The sequence below is a fragment of the Prunus avium genome, chromosome 3 (assembly GCF_965620075.1).
Source record: "Prunus avium chromosome 3, drPruAviu1.hap1.1, whole genome shotgun sequence".
Lineage (NCBI taxonomy): Eukaryota > Viridiplantae > Streptophyta > Magnoliopsida > Rosales > Rosaceae > Prunus > Prunus avium.
The window spans coordinates 5,722,069-5,740,460 of record NC_142286.1 but is presented as its reverse complement, the minus strand read 5'-3'; the positions used below and the strand labels follow the sequence as shown (position 1 = coordinate 5,740,460).

The following is an 18,392-nucleotide window of genomic DNA, read 5'->3' as shown; positions in this document are numbered from 1 at the left end:
AGAAACGAGCCCCGGAGTGAGTGGGAATTTTGTAAGGACCTCATATGTCACAATGTAATAAAACAAACGATGCATGAGTTGATATTGAACTTAAAGAAAATGGAAGTCTGGTCTGTTTGGCTAAAGGACAGACACTACAATGATTGTCAAGGGAAATAGCATTAGAAAGTAACAAAGAAGAAGCTAATTTAAGATGAGAAGGGGGCGGATGTCCGAGTCGTTGGTGCCATAAATTGGAAGGATGAGAGACTTGATAAGAGGCAGGTGTCTGGTGAATAGGCGACATGTAGTAAAGACCACCACGCATCTTACCTGAACCAATCATCTTCCCTGAAGCCAAGTCCTGCAAAACACAAAAAGTGGGAAACAAAATGACACAACAATTGAGAAAGTCAGTGACTTTGCTAGCGGACATGAGATTGAGATTAAAAGACGGAACACACAAGACATCGGCTAAAGTTATGTCAAAATTAAATGGTATTGTACCAGTGCAAGTGATTGGGATTGAAGAACCAGTGGGCAAATTAACAATGGGTATAGACAGAGGTTTGGTGTGAGTAAATAAAGTGGAATAAAAAACAATATGATTTGTAGCACTGTTATCCAAGATCCATGGCTTAGTAAACACAGAATTAATGGAAGGAATAGAAAAATAATTTGAACCTGCGGCATTTGCATAAGTGTTCCCATTACCAGAAGAAAGCAAAGAGAGAGCATGAGTTAACTGTTGAATTTGATCTACAGAGAGTGCACTCAATGGATTAGAAGATGTAGGAGGATGTGTTGGCTGCGGCATGGATGGCCCTTGAGGGACTGGAGTTGTTTCCGCTGCATGGACAGCAGGACGGGAAAAAGAGGCCCCTTGAGGTTGTTGCTTTCGACCAGTTTTGTTGCCATGGCCTCCATTGGGATTGGGCACCCATGTTCCATTCTTAATTTTGCACATGTCCTCTGTATGTCCTCTTTTGTCACAAAAGTTACAATGGTATTTGAGAGTGTGGCAATTGTCGATGGTGTGTCCCTGGCGGTTGCAGTGATCGCAGCGCTGGTCAGAGCGGGTTTGTGTTGCGGCAGCAAGAGAAAAATAGTCGGATGGCAATTGTTGGCGTTATTTCGACTACAACTGGCGTTGTTGCTCATGATTGCTAATGAATGAACAAGCTTGATGAATATTGGGCAATGGTGTCATCATGAGAATGCTGGTGCAAACGGTGTCATGAACATTGTTGAGGCCCATAAGAAATTGCATAAGTTGGTATTTTTCTCGCTGCTCATGATGCTTATCCATTAGGTTACAGATGATGGGGTCTTCGCCCAATGTTAAGAAAAGAAAACATGCAACACAAAAGTTAAGGAAGGAAGTAGAAAAAAATTAAACTAAAAGAAAAGAAAAGAAACAAGAAAAAGAAGAGGACTTCCCCGGTTTATTGGCTCTTGCTCCACGAAGAGAAATTGATGAGTCATGATGCTCTTGTGTACAAGGCAAACCACCCCCAAAGTTGGTGTGAGATAGGGGTAGGCATTGAGACCAGAAAATCAGAACACAGAGCCGCATTGGACAGAAAAAACTGGAAAAAAACCGTGTTAAGTAAAAAGTCAACAAACCAACACCAAACTGGACCAGACCAAATCAAACCGATTTCAGTACTGGTTTCACACCTTACAACACTGGACCGGATCAGACCGACTGTGTATTTTTTAAATATTTAAGTCCAATGCTAAAGTTCTAATCCCATAACTAATATTCCCCAAGTCCAACTTCAAAGCACCTATGTTCTCTAGGCACAATCATCTCTCTTTGCATGAAATTAGGTCATTTGTGAATTTTGAAGCCCAAAATATAAATTTTAGTTGGAATTTGTGATAAATTTTTTTTTGTTGAAAAATATACAAAAAAACATTCGGTCCACATTGTAATTGGTTTAAATCGAACCTACTGATTTCATAAATTTTTTTATCCAAAATTAGACCGAACCACACCAATTGAATAGTACCAATTTCGGTGTGAGGTAGAAACTGAATCGAACCGGATCACGCCCACCTAGGCCTCGTCTAGCCCGGCTCAAATTTAATGGGCTTGGGCCAGGCTGGGCTGGGCTTTAAAGAGGAGAGAGAAAATAAAGGGCCGGGTAGGGTCGGGTTTTAAAAAAAAATTCAAAGTCCAAGTTCGGCCCATGGGTTAGGCTTGAAAAAGCCCATCGAGCAGGGCCGAATTGGGCCTACTTTATTTTGTATTTTTTTTTAATATTGATTTATTTTTGGTCAATTCTTTGTTTTTTATGTTTTGGTGTGTTTCTACATTTCCTTTTTGTTTTTTTGTTTTTTTGTTTTTTTTTTCATAGTGCTCTATTTACATTGATCTATATGTTTATGTCTTCATTTTTTTTTCTTCATAAATTCACAATACATAAATTAAAATTTAGAAAACTACAACAAAAATTCATATGAACTCTTGTGACATTCTCTTCACTGTAAATCTCTAAACAAGGACATGGAAGAAGTGCCTTCTAAGTTGACATAGTTTGATGTAGCTCCAACATTATTGATATTACTTAAATTCAGTTGTGGCAAGCTGTTTGATAAAAGCATATATAAATATCAAATGGTGTAGCATATAATCATTAAGTTGTCTATGGCATGGTGGATAAGTTGTTGATTGGGATGAAAGTGGTAGGGGTTCGAAACCCTTTGTGTATATGGGCCTACGGGTCGGGCCTTAATGGGCTTTGCAGGCTGGGCCTTCATGGGCTCAAACGGTCCAGGCCTATGAGCCAGGCTGGGCTTTAGACACCTAAGCCCAAGTCTAGCCCACTAAATATCGGGCTAGGCCGATCCATGGCCCACAACGGATTGGGCTAGGCTTTTTCTGGATGGGCCAGGCGGGTCCCCACGGGCCTGTGTCTAAAGCTCAAGCCTAGCCCACTAAATATCAAGCCGGGCCGACCCATGGCCCACAACGAACTGGGCTATAGGCTTTTTCTGGATGAGCCAGGTGGGTCCCCATCAGCCCACGGGCCCGTGGGCCAAATGATGACCCCTACGCCCACCCCTAGTGTGAGATAGCAGCCTTTGAAGACAACAACATCAGTAAAAGGTGCTAAAAGGATGGCAGCAGCAGAGCATAAATTGCCAAAGTGCAGCAACAAGACCAATGTCCCAAATAAATTGTTTTGTCAAAAATTGGCCCCAAAACCAGTTCCCACAAGTGTAGTATGCTATGTGGAAAATATCTATGCAGGATGTTGGCCTCTAAAATCTTCAAAGCAAAATTGGACCCCTCAAACCTCATCAAAAAGGAACAACAAGGGTCTAATTGAGGTTTGAAGACTACGCTTTTCCACTATCTTCACATTCATGGCCATAAACCACACACGGAATAGCTTTGAATAGGTAAAAGAACATTATTGGCAGCTGAAATTTGATGAATTGAGCCATTCATTATAATTTAGGTAGCTCAAACCCCCAAACTAGCCGTGTAAGAGATCCATTGTTCCTTTGAGGCCCTGTGCACCACTTCACATTGAAAACTATCCTCCCACATCACATTAAAGGTAGGCAAACTGTAGAAAGGTTAATTGTGTCAGGTATGCAGTCGTTACATGTTGAACGTTTGTTACATGATTTGTTTCTTGATTGCACTGATCTTTTTAGTGGAGAAGGATTTAACAAAGATGAAAAGTGTTGGAATGCAGGGGTTGTGGAACCATTATCGAATATATATAAACTTTCTTCCTCTCATGTAGAAAGAAGAATATGCCCTGTAGCTCTCATAATGTGATCAAAACTAATCAAACGTGGCTAATTAATCGGAGACCAAAAAGCATCACACTCAACTATGACCATTTTAGTTTTATGAAATAATAGTTTATAGTATGCTTTCAACTAAACTTTGATAATGATATGAGAAAATTTAGTGTAAAAAGTGTTAATTTATCAATAAAACATTATTTTTTTTTAGTAAAGAAAAGAATAGTAGTTAGGAAATGCCAACCACATGGTGAAGAGACTATTCATCATGATGATATGATCATTTTCTTCAAAGTCTGTTTTCCGCAAGAATTGAATTAAATATCACTTATGTGGGATTGTGATAGTTATTGTATGTTGAATATAGTATGCACTGCAACTCTTGTAGGTTTATATTGAACAATATTAATACAAATGTAAAGTTCTTACGTATCAAGGATTTCCTTTATTAAATGGGCTATTGGAGGAAATTAAACTTGATGTTTAGCAATTCCTCCAGCGATTCATGATAACCTTCACATATTAATATTTTGCCTGCAGTGGGTGGCATTTTAGTCTAGAGTTTAGTAATTTCACAAGGAAATGTTATAAGTTCAATTGTCTTTGAAAGATCTTTTCATTCTACTTTCAACCACTAATGTTGAAGGTTGGAGGTGAGTGAAACCTCCTTCAAAGGAGGGAAATCACATCTTGGAGGAGGTTCTATCTCTGGGAATCATATCAACTAGTATTAGACTATGGTTTGGGTTTTTGTAAGATCTTTAGGGTTGAATTATAATGAAAATTGGTGTTACATATGAGCATAATATTGAATCATTGAGTATGTGTAGGTGAGTGAAAGTCGTCTCAAAGGCCAGTCCAAGACTCGCCCTCACCTGCAGAATCGCTCTCCGTTGTAGACTCGCCCTCTCCTAAGTAATTAATCTGTTTTAGCTGCAAGTTATCATTTTCTTTATCATTATTAGCAAATTGTCAAAATAACTAAGCATTATACTTATATATTATATATGTGCTTGATTTCAGATATCAATCATTACAGGAGTGCTTTTGGCAGGTTTTTCACCCATAGGAGGAGCACGCCAAATTATTGTATCAGCCGAAACTTACAAAATATTTTCTTAGGCCTCAAACATTTGTTTTCTTAGATAGATTGAATAGATAGTCTGTAAGATGTGGTTTGCAGATGCATAACTCCACAACATGTAATTCTTTTTCTCTTTATGTTCTGTATTCCTGTTTTTGGAGTTTTGGAAGACAAAAACAAGAATGCAATGTTGGATTGGAACTCAGTCTTATTTTCAATTAGAATTCATTATTTTATTTCAGCAAAATTTTAAATTGTGATAACAACCCGTTATTTTTTGCTTTTGAAGGGTTTGAAGTTTATTCAAGTCTTCATGAGTGTATATTTTAGGGTTTGAAGTTTATTTTTGTTACTCTTTATGTTGTCGAATGGTAACTTTAAAATTTAGACTTTTGGCATGAGAATTTCTTTGGCCCTATATGGGAGTTGAGGCATAGTGTATGAGCTTGATGTTATCAATTAAAGGGGAATGATTCGTGAGTTTTTTTTTGCATATACAAGTATACCAATTATGTCTTCCTATTAATATAAAGTAACACAATATTTTAGGTCAAATATAAGAAGTTATAGATCTGGAGTCCTATATTGGTTTTTACTGTGGACTATGCCGATGATGAAAAACCAATCGGTGGAGGGCAGTGTGAAGGCATGAAAATATTAATGAATAGTTGCTTTAACTAAAAGAGAATAAAAATTAAAACATAAATGTAAAGAGTAAAACCGCTTATTTGTTCAAGAAGGATCATAGTTAATGTTTTAAATATTTTAATAAATGTAAAGAGTAAAACCGGCCGGCTATATTTTTTAAATATTCAAATTTATTTAAAGAGTATAGGCGCTATACTCTTAAAAATATACATTATATATCCTTCTTTATGTATTTTAAGTTCTAATAAAAGAAAATATGAAAAGCGTGTAGAATGAAATTCTTTATAAGAGTTGACGCATAACCTATTGATCATAAAATCTTGCTAAAATAATTTAAACACTCATAAGTTGCCCATATGAATCGAAAATACCAGAAATTTAGAAATTCATATTTAAATCAAGTTGGTTGATTGCCTAATTGATTCATTATGGACTTATGAGATGTTTTACTCATCATACAGAACAACTACATTAAGAGTGGAATTCAAGATCCCATATACTTAATAAATATACGAATTTATTTAATATATGTAAAGAGTATAGCCGCGTGGCTACACCGAATTTATTGAAAGCGTATAGCCGCGCGGCTATACCGTTTAAATAATATTTTATTATATGTAAAGTGTATAGCCGCGCCACGTTTGAACGAAGCATACTGCCTTGGATTATCACTTTGTTCGGGAACTTGTTGCTTCTGGGAGTCATTGGGTTCAGTTTTTGTCGCCTTCTGCCCAAATTGCTGATTTTTTTTTTACAAAGGGGCTGTGTCTAAAGCTCGTTTCTCCTTACTGGTGTCCAAACTTGTCACCTCCCGGCTGCTTAGTTTGTGAGGGGCTGTTGATAAGGTCTCATAATCTTGTAAACGTCTGTAGAGATATGTGATATTTATCCCATGTGTTATGATAAGAGGTTCTTAGCTTTAGACTGGCTGGGACTTTGTTTACTATTGGACGCTTGTTTGGTGCTTCAAGAGTGAAGTAAGTAAAGGCTCTTTATTGATCACCATTGATTCTTGAAGAAACTGTAGCTTTTCACATTACATTTAACGTGTGTACATAGTGGAATATATACATAACAAGTCCAATAACAGCAGGACTTCTAAAGGAAACACAGCATTATTATCAATACAGACTATTAACACAAGCATTATCTGATAGACCCCTAGGGAACTTTATCAACAATTCCCAATATAGAAAGTTGAGTTCCCAAATATATTTTCTGAACCTTAAGGGGTTCAAGACAGGAAACTTCTGACAGTCCATTAAATCAAATGCACGTAAAGAATCCTGACCTACTTATAATCTGGATGCAATCCGAGGATGATCCCATTCAGTCACAATGTGGTCGCGGCTGATCTCCTTCAGCGAACGGCATCCACTTAATGACATCGTTAGCTCAAACTCGTCACGAAGCATTTGAAGTACTTTCCTTACACCAGCTTCACCATCAGCAGCTAATGCGAACAACACTGGTCTACCAATCTGAAATTGGAACATTAGGCATTGTTTCAAATTCATTGCTTTAATATATAATTCAGAATTGTCGGTAATAAAATGGATCAGAGTTGCAGTATCTTATTTCTCATGTAAGTGTTATGTGACATATGTTTTACTCACAAATACACCAGATGCTCCAAGAGCTAGAGCCTTGAAAACATCCGTTCCTCTCCTCACTCCACCATCCATAAACACAGGAATTCGGCCTTGTACAACTTTGACGACCTATAAGTCATTTTAACAAAATCATAATCTCATGATACACCAAAGAAAAGGGACAAAATAAAGAACCGAAGATAAGGGAACTACTTGGCATTCAGAATGGCTAAAGTATCAAGAATATAAGCGTTAAACGAATCGATAAAATCATATTTATGAAAGAATCAAAGGTACCTCCTCCAAAACCATGATAGTTGCAGGGACATAATCAAGCTGGCGAGCTCCATGATTGGAGACAATAATTCCTGCAGCTCCATGTTGTACCGCTAGTCCTGCTGCATTGTTAGCAGATATATCGTGAGTTGGCCATAAATATCCGATAACAGATAAAGCAGGGAAGTTCGTTTTGTATTGGAATGTTGAGTCAGGGATTTGGTCACTTACCATCCTCAGCAGTAAGTACACCCTTTAAAAGAATTGGTAATTTGGTGATTGTCTGAAGCCATTTTACATCCTGTGCATGTGGCCAAGAGAATCATTTCAATTGTTAAATCAGATTTTTTGTTTGAATGATCTTATATTGAAGCAACCATCTTTACCTTCCAGCTGAGAGACGGGTCGATTTGTGCAGCAACATATGAGGCAAGTCCAGAATCATTGGTCTAGAATTTCATCACCAAATCGTTAAATGAATATGTCAAATGAAGTTACCTATACTAAGTTATTTGTCTGATTTTATTAAAGTCATATGAGACCCACCTTATCCATCTTTCCAAGATCCAAATCCTCTAAGTTTTTCAATTTCAAATTTGGCGGCAAAACAAATCTGTTGAGTAGCCATCAAACATCTTTAGGACCTCATTTCACAAAATGAACTTATAAAAGATATATAAAACCTTAACCGAGATTTGGCTGCGTATTGAAACAACCTAACATCTCTGTAGTAAGTGTGTTTGTTTATCTCCAAATAAATCCTTGAATGAATGCTCACCCGTTCTTGGTATCAGCCTCCCTGCGCCCAAGCCTTGGAGTGTCCACAGTAAGAACTATGGCCTTGAAACCCGCCTTCTCAGCTCTGCTGACAAGCTTTGTAACCACCCTCCTGTCTTTGTACACCTGAACAAGAAGAACATCAATCATGGATACAGTTAACAACACAAAACAAATGAGAACCTTCAAGGAAATATATAATCATGGATACAGTAGCAGAAAATAGTGATGATGAATTTGAAACTCACATAGAGTTGGAAAAAGCGAATGCCAGGAACCGTTGATGCAACCTCTTCGACACTGGAAGTAGCCAAAGTGGACAGTGTCTATAACAACCAACATACATATACAAGTCACTGATGATAAAGCCACAGAGCAAGGCAGGCTTGCACCTCAAAGGCAACACTTTAAAAACAAAGTGTGATAGGAAAACAGAATTCAAACCATAATTGTGTCAGCTGCGGCTGCTGCTCTTGCCGTTGCACACTCTCCTGATTGAGAATTATAAAATTAACTTTAGCCATCTCTGCTTTATAGGAAAAACTTGACATATAAAAACTTTTAAGGACAGAGCTTTGAATGTATTCCTATTGTTCTATTTTCATTCAACTTACATAAAGAAGTATGTCACAGAAAAGCATGAATAAGAGGGGCTTATACCTTGAGGATGAGCCATCTTTTGCATTGCTGTAGGAGCAATCATGATGGGCATTGAAATATTGAAACCCAATACAGTTGTTCCCAAGTCTATATTACGTACATCCATAATATAATATAACACAACAATTAAAAAGTTTCCCTAAACTTTGTAAGATGGTGAAGCTTTTAACTTTAAAAAAAAATATTATATGATTCTATTAGTTTTGTCAGATTAAATTTAGATGAATAAGTGTTATAATATGGATATATGAAAAAGGCTGTGTACGTACAAGTTTGCTTCACAAGAAAAGGGCCCAGACAGAATGAAGAAGAAAAAAAGAAAAACCATACCAGGAGTAGGAGTAGGAGTAGGAGTAGGAGACTTGATCATCGAGACTGGAGATACAAAAGCAGAAACTCTGGGCACCCGAGAAGGCCTCCCCCTCGGTGGCTGGCCCCAACTCTGATTCGGTTGTTGCAGATACTGCTCGTCCTCCTGCTCTTGTTCATGGATGTACTGGCCACCATGACCGCCATAGCTGCCATAGCCACCATGACCGCCATAGCCGCCATAGCCACCATGACCGCCATAGCCGCCATAGCCACCATGACCGCCATAGCCGCCATGGCCACTATAGCCACCATCATCACCACTGTACTCATCACTATCTCCTTCCATTTCCTCAAATTTCCTCATATCCATAGTTTCAATTCACAAAAAACCAAAAATATGTAGGGCCTGTGAGCGAGAGGAGAAGTTGGTTCCTTGTAAGGGTGTGGGAGTAAATGACGATCTTGGTTCCTTATATAATAAACCCTGAAATAGAATCTAGTTTCTTTCGTAGAATTCCTGTCATCAAATATTCCGTCCCCCAAGTCCTCACGCAAGCATTCCTTTCCTTCGCCCGATTTCGCAGCAAGTGCCAAAGCTTGAGTACTAGAACTTAATTCCTTTATCAATATTCCATTAACCATTTTAAGCAATTCTCCCTGTAACTTTTCACTAATTGTAGTTCCGAAGAAATAGCACATATACATAATATATATGTATATTATATTCTCAAAGGCCAAGACTTTACGAAAGTGTTGAGATATCCCACATTGTTATTACATTTTCTTTAAACAAAACACGTAGTCTTTGTAGAGAGTATTATTACATGTTCGAAATGGAAGTTGTGCCCTAATAGCTTAAATGATTGATTGGATGCTCACATTCTAATGTTATTATAGAAGATTATCTGCATTTTGAGTCCAACAATTACGTGCGTCACCTAATAATGTGTTGTTCACTGTTTAGTTCGAGTGGCGCCATATGCGAAGTGGCATGTTGAGAGTATTATCCTATATTGGAAATGGAAGAGCTTTGCCTTAATATTTTTAAGAATCATCATAAGATTAAACCTTTTTACCCACTACCAATTGATTTTGAACTGAAAACACACATTATATTAATCTTAACTACTATAATATTTTTAGGAATAATCTTAATTATTTTTTACTTTATTGGCAATTATAGCACCACTTTGACCCAACCCTCTTCAATTTAATGAAATCACTAAAAACATCATGAAGATACTCAAAAACAAAACACATGTGGTGGGCAGTAATTACAATGGATCCAGATTTCACGCCAAAAGAAATATGGGAATTTTATAATCGCACCCGTACAAATTAATCCTCCTCAAGGATTAAAAGTTAACAGGCATGAGAGTTGGCAATTTCAGTCAAGCTAGACACAATGAGGCATGGGATAGCATTGTCATTGATGTTCACTAAATTGTAACGAGCAAAGCATAAGCACATGATCAGCATATATGTGGGACTAAATCAACAGAAACTTTACTAGACCCATTTTCATGTAGGGCTTTGGGTGTGAATTGACGGCCAAATTCTGGATAATAATCAACCATATAAAAGTATCCAAGCCCATTACGGTTGAGAGTTTTAATTAGGGGTTTAAAAACCATTTTCTTATTTTTTATGGGTGTACATAGAAAAATTCAATAGAGAAACCCAAAATTCCTAATATCCCAAATCCAGAAGATAGAGTGGAGAGAGACACCACCTCATCCCATCCCTCTTATCCTTTCCTGCCTTTTTTTACCCAAAAACTCCAAACTCAAACATCAAACCAAAGAAAATGTCACTCACAGCTTCACTTCTCCACCTCTCTCCCAAGCTCTCCACCCCATTCCTCCATGGCTCCTCCACCCCTTTCTCTCCTCTCTCCAAACCCACTTCCTCTCTCTCCTTCCCAACCCTACAACGCCACTCTTTCCTCCCTCCCGTCAGAGCCCTGAAGTACCTTCAAGGCCGAGTCGTCTGCTCCACAAGCGACAAGACCGTCGCCGTTGAGGTCACTCGCTTGGCCCCACACCCGAAGTACAAGAGGAGGGTGAGGACGAAGAAGAAGTACCAGGCTCACGACCCAGAAAATCAGTTCCAGGTTGGGGACGTTGTGCAGCTTGAAAAAAGCAGACCCATTAGCAAGACCAAGACTTTCATTGCTGTTCCGCTTCCTGCCAAGAATGTGAAGAGCAAGTCTGGTGAAGTAGAGGCGTCCAACGAGCTTGGGATTCCTTTGGAGTCTCAGCAGGTTTAGAGTGAGGTCCATGTTGCTGTTTGATTGTTCATTTTGTGATTTGGAATGAGAATTTGTGTAATTTGGTCGAAAATGATTCAATGCTTAAGATTTTGTTGCTTGGAATTAGTGTAATTTTAATGGGTTTTTGGTAATGGATTTCATATTAACTTATTTAACTTATTTAACTGATTTTGTTCTAATTCTGGTGTTATGGGTTTCGTTATACTTCTAGATTAAATTGTGTGGATTTAGCTTTCCATGAATTTGGTTTGGATTGAGAATGGATGAATCCTCAAATCTAATGTAGGCAGTATTCAGTAAATTTGGATTAATGCATACATGAGAGTAGGAACAAGTGTGAGGAATGTGAGTAAAAGAAGGCATGAATGTGATCATTTGTGGGTTTAAATGCATTGTAAAACTATGACAGAATATTGCTTGCTTGCTGAATTTAATGTGGAAATTGGTACTCCTATTGGGTTGGAGTAATTGTGTTTTACAGGGTAAATTTAAGGTGATATATGCTCTTGACACAAAAAGAAGTTTGTATTAGTCTATTATTTGGGGAAAATTATAACTTTTGCTACTATCTGATTTCTCTAGCTGTATTCTCTTGAGTTACTACCATCAGAGTGGTCTTTTGATTACCTTGAATCACATTGGTTAATACTACTAGTGAGCAACTGACACTAATCCTTGGAGTTGATCATCACCCTATGCTGTCAGGAGGAACTTGGAACAGTTGGTTGACAGTATGCCCGTAAGTGGTGGTTGTTAGTATTTGCAATGTATTTAGTTTTCAGGTTTGGTTTCTCAACTGGAAGAAATTTAGCATTGGAGTGATTATTATAGTCATAGGGGGTGATTTTCCTCTTAATTGTTGTTGTTACTTGTGTTTCCATGAGCAAGTCCAAGCTATATTCTTGTCAAGTTAGAAACCTTGTGAGGCTGGGACCTTTTGCTAGAACATGTTCTGTTTTTACTACATTTGATTTTTGGATTATTTACTTGCCATGACTGGTAAATATGAGATAAACATAGAGACTAAGTATTGAGGAGATGCCATCAAACCACTAGCTGGTTTCATTAAGCTGAATAGATGTAACTTGTAAGTTTGTTTGTCCAGGAAATGCTATTTTATGGAATTTGAAACAAAGATTGGATGTTTGAAGTGCTGATACTTAATTACTGAAGTATGAAGTCTGGAGTATAAAAGGGGACTGAAATAGTTGGAAGTAAAACTTTTAATTCCTTTTTCTTTTTTACTCTGACAAATTGCATGAAATTGACTGACAATGAAGTGCATAATTGCTGATGTAGCTGCAAATGAGTCTTTTGTGATTCCTGTTGTGGAAAGTTCAAGTGTTGCCATTCAGTGAAGAATGATCATAATGCTGAAAGTCTATATGTAGAAAAAATTTATTGAGCCAGTTGATATAAGTAAAGAAGGGTATCTCCAATCTCTCATCTTTGTGGGGACTGCTGCATCTTCCATGACAGCATGATGTAGGCGGTCAATTTTTCAGTAGTAATTCAGTGCGAGTTAGAGCTGGAGTAAATTACATCTGACTTGTAACATGTGCTACTTTCTTTAACCTTAAGGTAAATGATGGTTTACCATGGTGACTGATAGTGTTAATCTATGGAGTTTCTTTTAGGCAAGCCAACTTTGCTTTGCTTTAGTGTGGCATTCTGCAGGATATTATCTGCTGTAATGCATGGTATGGCCTTATCTGAACCATTTCAGATGGTAAGAATGCAATACCAATTAACTTTAAGCAAATTTCACATTGATAAATAGTTCTGTACATGGAAACTTGTAAAACTATAAAGATTATAAATCAAATCTTGCCAGAATACTGCCGTAGACTTGCCTTCCAGTACAAGTCTCCCATTCCAACCAAAACGAATGAAACAAACTCACAAAACATATGCTAAAACCACTGGTAATTCGAAAAAGAAGAAGAAGAAAGAAAACCCTATGTTTAACTGTTAACTATGTCTAGCTAATTAATAAAGTTGTGGTGATCATCCATCCTCACACTGCAAGCTTGTTTTAATATTTCTCAAGGTACATGATATAAGGGTGTTGACAGACTCCACAGATTCCATAGTTAGTTTGGCTGTAGGAGAGGAATTAGTTAAGACTTGAAATGCGGCTGTCAGCAAAGTTCCTCCTTCACTGCTTCTGTCTTCTTGCCTGGAAGTGATGACCATAGGCCTTGACTCCAGCCCATCTGGAAGAATTGAGAACCCGGAAGGCAATATGGCAATGTTGCTTGCGTCACATCCGGTCATCACGGACTGCATGCCGGTGATATCCACCGGAGCATAGACCACCATGGACTCATAAGAATTTATGCAGGTATCTTGCAGTATCCACATGCTGTTCTCTTTTGATTTCATGGTCTGAAAGATTGGAATTCCAAAATAGATTAGCAAAAATTATGAATATTTTGCATTAGAAATATGAGGCTTATTAACTTGTGCGTGAAGAAGGAGAACCCACTTGGATAGTAACAGCATTGCCACGATCTTGTCCTTTGGATAGGTTGGCAATTGTTTGAGCTGGGCCTCCATTTAACATAATGTCCCACTAGCAATTAGAGAGCGAAAAACTGTCAAACAATTATCCTAACAATTAACATGATTATTGTTAAGTAGAGTTGTATTGTAAACAAAGCCATCTTTGCTAACCTCATTCCTGCGAGTCTCATCTCTTAAGAAATCGAAGAGGACGTAAGGACAGACAGGCAACCATACTGAAGAAACTGCACACAAGATCACGCCGAGAGGTTCTCCTGGGTCATTCAAGTTCTTCCTGGAGGCAATCCTTATGTCATCCCCTGTCTTGCTTGAGATCTTAGTCCAGGTATGATAACTTGATGCTCCGATTGCACGACAAAAACTCCATGTCATTCTTTGTGCCAATTTTAATATGCTTTTTCTTCCAGCCAGGGTGGCTACACCTAATATTCAGTAATCAGTATCAAGCATTTGATTAGAGACTATTTACCCTGATGCAGCCACTTTGTATGTATTTGAAGTCTGCTTAACTTGGACATACCAGTTGAATCCTTCATAGGAACATTGGTTGCCATGAAGAAAACGAGCCGTTCGCATTGCAGTTGCAGTGTCGCTACCCAGTGTCTCGCGCCGAATGCTAGACCGCTGTTGACAATGGTGCGGTACATGGTCTGAATTGTGCTTTTCTGGCATTCTAAATGTTCTACCCAGATTACCTGTAGACCATTATTAGATCATTATAAACCTTGTTTTGCACCATTGAATATTTATGCATGGCTCTATCATTTTCACCTCTGTGTTTCTGTTTTCATTTTCGTGTAGTTTTCCATTCCCTGGCCAAAGTCAATTGTCAAAACAAAACCAATACTCATGTTGGTACTTCATCTAAAATTCTGATGTCCCGAAAATTCACACTCGGGGGGTCTATGTTCTTGAAATGCAGTCAATGAATGAATTGAAAATCTCATCAAAGGATGCCGATCTAATATTATGTTCTATGCACACGAGATTATAAGATTGACATTTGCTAATATATCCACATACCTTGCAATGGCCATTTGATTTGTCCTCAATGATGCAACCAGAGGGACGCTTTCTGCATTTCACCAACGATGCATCGATGTTATCTTCAACTTTGTCAATCGAAACATCGACGATAGCCCATTGCTCAGCACTCAGTTGCTTGCAGCATCGAACGAAGTACACTTCTCTTGTGGGAACTAAGGGTGTAAGCATTTGAAGCTCTGCAAACATCTGCAACCACACTCAACCATCAAACATCTGCAAAAGGCTTAGATCTATGCTGCAGGCAGGCTGATCTTACATATTCATGTCAAAAACGAACTTTGCAGCTCATCCGAATGAAACAAAATGAGTTTCTATGTTTATTGAGAAAAGGAAACAAAAAAGGGCATTTTATATCACAATTCTGCAGCTTACCAACTGTACAGCACCATTTCTATTGTCTCCTTCGCCATTGCTGATAACATCAACAGTGGCTGCCTTCGAGATCATGCACGGAAACATTTCCTTCCATTGATTCTGCAGATCAAAATAATAATATTAAAGTTATTAGCTCGCAATTCTTGTACCTACAAGCCAATAAGACTTGGCATGATATAAGATTTCAGCTTCATGCATACAAGAGGTGCTAGTGTGTACCACATCCATGAAACTCTGAACCAGCCGCGGCATATCCACAAACACCACCCCTGTCTCTCTGGAGGCCTCGATGGATCTCTTCGGCCTTCCATTGCTAGGAATTTCAATGTTGAACTCTTTGATGTACTCATCATAGTTAAGTATTTCACGGCCAGTCTCCACACTCCGAACCCAGAGTGGTTCCCCTGCAGTGGCCATCTTCTTAAGCTCCTCCATAGCTTGATTCACTATCTCCATAATCCTCGACTTCTCTAGACCAAAAATTCCAGTATAGAAGTCCAAAGAGCTTCTGTTCTCCTGGTCATGCCCAGAAGAACATGAAGGAGAGGATGTCCCAGGAGGATTTTTCACAAGAGCGGCTCTGAGTTTTTCAACCTACATTATATATATTGGAGCCACTTAGTCACTTCCAAACATGTGACATGTACGATATTAACTTGAGCATTTTACAAAATTCGAACCTCGGATTTAAGTCTGGCATTTTCGATTCGCAGTTGTTGCTCTTCGGTCGTGAGGCTGGCATCTCTGCTAGTGGTTGCAGTGCCACAGTTGGGGCAACAAGATTTGTTTATTTGCTCCCTCATTGCCTTGTTTTCATCTCTGAGTTTCTCCATTTCTCCTTTCAACAAAGAGTTCTCATGGCGCTCTTGTATGGCCTGTGAAAAAGAACCAACCATCCCATTCTTCATTACAAATTATTTAAAAGAACAAGAAGCAACACTGTCAATAGAAATGATCAGAAAACGAAATTAAGTACCTTGATTTGGGTTCGACGATTTTGGAACCAAAACTTGACCTGCCTTGGAGCAAGGCCTAATTGCTTGCTCAGCTGCTGCCTCTGCTTCTCATCTGGATGGGGTGACTCTTTAAATAGCCTGCAAAAGTTTCATCATGTAAGAGGCAGGATGTTCATGGACAATATAGGAACACATTGCATGTTGATCATACTGATTATTTGTAATTGAAATCAACTAATTTGGATTAAGGAAATTAATCAGTGATTTTAGTTTTCTTCTTTGCTGTAGAGAGAGATAACTACTTGCATATAAAACAAAGAGCAAAAAGGGGAGTTATTTAAAAGATTGAGTCATCTTTGAATCTTTGTAGTACATCGTACATGATAAAGTTATCTTTTTTGTTCATAAAGCTGCATGCCTTGTGTGGCATGAAAACTAAAAAGAATTAACGCCGACCAATTCCAAAACCATGTGCATTATTCAAATTCCAATAAGTCATATCCAATTTCCAACAAAACATGGAATTTTGAAAAGAAAAAAAAATAAAAACTCTACTATGAATTAAGTGTAAAATTTGAAATAAAAGAGCTAAATTGAAGAAAAGAAAGAAGGACTTGAAGTTCATATGATTAACTTTGCACTTGGGTGTTGTGCTCGATTCTCCCTCTTAATATCGCTTGTATTGTAAAAGTAACAAATAGAAAAAAACGAAAAAGAGAGGGAATAGGGAATTTACGCTTCCATTTCTCGGATTTGCTCAGTGGTGTGCCTGTGGTACTTCTTTCTCTTCTTCTTCTTATTCTTGTTGTCTCCATCACCATCATCTTCATCATGCTCTCCTTCTCCATCGAATTCATCTTCCGATCTTGACCTCGCGGGCCCCGAGTTCTCACTACTAATCTCTGCCGTGTCTTCTCTCCGACGGACACTGCCTGCGCCTCCGCTGCCCTCGTCTCCTTCCTCCACTTCCCTGCTAGCCGCCGCCGCCTCTCCAGCATCACGAAAAATCCCAGCCTTCAAAACCCAAATACAAAAAACAAAAAAGAATGTTATTTAACACAAACATGTAAAGGAAATGGATGAGAAGAAATGAAAAGGGTTATGAAGAAGAATGAATGGTACGTACGAGGCTGAGGGAGAGGGCTGGGGAGGCAAAGAAGTCCTTGGTGCGAGAAGTTGGTGGATTGTTAGACATGTCCACGCCCATGGCAAGCTTGGTGCATGCTATAATATAGATGTTAAGAGTTTTCTACCAGAACTTGTGACCAACGGGTTTGTTTTATGGGATGCCAATGGTGGCTACCTAGCTAACTGCAGCTCAAGGAGAGAGAGAGAGAGAGAGAGAGAGAGAGAGAGAGGGGTGGGCGGGTGTAGCTGATTTAAGGATATAAAACAAAACGAAGTGAAAGAGTTGCTTTTTTTCTCTCTTTTTTTTTGCTGTTGGGATGTGAGGGATTTTGATTTGAGAGAGAGAGAGAAGGCTGGTAGGGGTTGACTGTTAGATATTCTTTTGTAGAGGAGGAAGTTTGTAGTGTGAGAGAACTCAACTACCTTGACTTGAAGCGGTTGAGTCCAACGCCTCAACGGTATTTTCTGTTTCCTGTCTTTCATCATATATTAGCTAGCTAGCGGCTTATAAGAGCCGTTTAGGGTGGGCTGGCTCACATATATATTTGAATTTATTTATAGATTGTGTTAATCGTTTTATTAGTTCCTGAACTTAGACCCGATTTGCATTTGAGTACCTCAATTTCCAAAATGGTTCCCGTGGTCTGTTAACTTCAATTTCGTTAGGAAAAATGGTCCTGCCATCAATTTTGTTAACTTTTCTATTAAATGCAAGGGCAAAATGGTATTTTTGCATCAAAATTGATTAAAATATGAATAAAAAATTAAAATTAAACTCTCTCTCTCCCCTTCTATCTTGATTTCTACTCCCCCAAACTTGATTTTTCTTTTTTTTTTTGGTTGGTTTTTTATTTGATTTTCTTTTATTGTTATTTTAAAGATATGATTTTTTATTCTATTTTTTGTTTTAACATAAAAATACCATTTTGCCCTTGTATTTAACAAAAAAAGTTAACATAATTGACGGCAGGACCATTGGTCCTAACGAAAGT

At 38.2% G+C, this 18,392-nt stretch overlaps 4 protein-coding genes across 4 annotated transcripts; 1 reads left to right on the top strand and 3 right to left on the bottom strand.

The window, feature by feature from the left end:
• Positions 1–308: 308 nt before the first annotated feature.
• On the bottom strand, positions 309–4,814 carry LOC148295502 (uncharacterized). The gene is given in 4 exon segments (XM_088250498.1): positions 309–343; positions 664–1,308; positions 4,623–4,680; positions 4,785–4,814. Coding segments are annotated over 4 exon segments (768 nt in total).
• A 1,674-nt stretch (positions 4,815–6,488) lies between these two features.
• On the bottom strand, positions 6,489–8,887 carry LOC110769455 (glycolate oxidase 1-like). The gene is made up of 10 exons (XM_088250016.1): positions 8,785–8,887; positions 8,569–8,615; positions 8,373–8,450; positions 8,126–8,250; positions 7,894–7,960; positions 7,734–7,796; positions 7,579–7,648; positions 7,369–7,469; positions 7,096–7,200; positions 6,489–6,960 (listed from the first exon to the last, which is right to left on the bottom strand). The coding sequence occupies exons 1-10, from the start codon at positions 8,834–8,836 to the stop codon at positions 6,775–6,777; spliced, it is 894 nt and encodes a 297-aa protein (XP_088106142.1). The 5' UTR covers positions 8,837–8,887; the 3' UTR covers positions 6,489–6,774.
• Positions 8,888–10,784: 1,897 nt separating this feature from the next.
• Positions 10,785–11,523, top strand: RPS17 (ribosomal protein S17). The gene has a single exon (XM_021973411.2). The coding sequence runs from the start codon at positions 10,904–10,906 to the stop codon at positions 11,363–11,365; it is 462 nt and encodes a 153-aa protein (XP_021829103.1). The 5' UTR covers positions 10,785–10,903; the 3' UTR covers positions 11,366–11,523.
• Positions 11,524–13,115: 1,592 nt separating this feature from the next.
• Positions 13,116–17,662, bottom strand: GL2 (HD-ZIP IV family of homeobox-leucine zipper protein with lipid-binding START domain-containing protein). Its single transcript, XM_021973444.2, has 11 exons — positions 17,399–17,662; positions 17,009–17,286; positions 16,293–16,410; positions 15,997–16,191; positions 15,536–15,910; positions 15,314–15,415; positions 14,918–15,127; positions 14,415–14,589; positions 14,045–14,316; positions 13,857–13,943; positions 13,116–13,756 (listed from the first exon to the last, which is right to left on the bottom strand). The coding sequence occupies exons 1-11, from the start codon at positions 17,477–17,479 to the stop codon at positions 13,376–13,378; spliced, it is 2,274 nt and encodes a 757-aa protein (XP_021829136.2). The 5' UTR covers positions 17,480–17,662; the 3' UTR covers positions 13,116–13,375.
• Between the last annotated feature and the right edge of the window lie 730 nt (positions 17,663–18,392).

Bases quoted from the DNA above. Each gene is read 5' to 3' on its own strand.
- LOC110769455 (XM_088250016.1), bottom strand. From the start codon at position 8,836: ATGCCCATCATGATTGCTCCTACAGCAATGCAAAAGATGGCTCATCCT. The intron at 8,616-8,784 runs GTATAAGCCCCT...ATTCTCAATCAG, and splicing joins AAAGATGGCTCATCCTCAAG to GAGAGTGTGCAACGGCAAGA. The intron at 6,961-7,095 runs GTGAGTAAAACA...TTCCAATTTCAG, and splicing joins TTGGAGCATCTGGTGTATTT to ATTGGTAGACCAGTGTTGTT.
- RPS17 (XM_021973411.2), top strand. From the start codon at position 10,904: ATGTCACTCACAGCTTCACTTCTCCACCTCTCTCCCAAGCTCTCCACC.
- GL2 (XM_021973444.2), bottom strand. From the start codon at position 17,479: ATGGGCGTGGACATGTCTAACAATCCACCAACTTCTCGCACCAAGGAC. The intron at 16,411-17,008 runs GTAAATTCCCTA...AAACTTTTGCAG, and splicing joins CAAATCCGAGAAATGGAAGC to GCTATTTAAAGAGTCACCCC. The intron at 14,317-14,414 runs GTATGTCCAAGT...ACTGAATATTAG, and splicing joins TCCTATGAAGGATTCAACTG to GTGTAGCCACCCTGGCTGGA.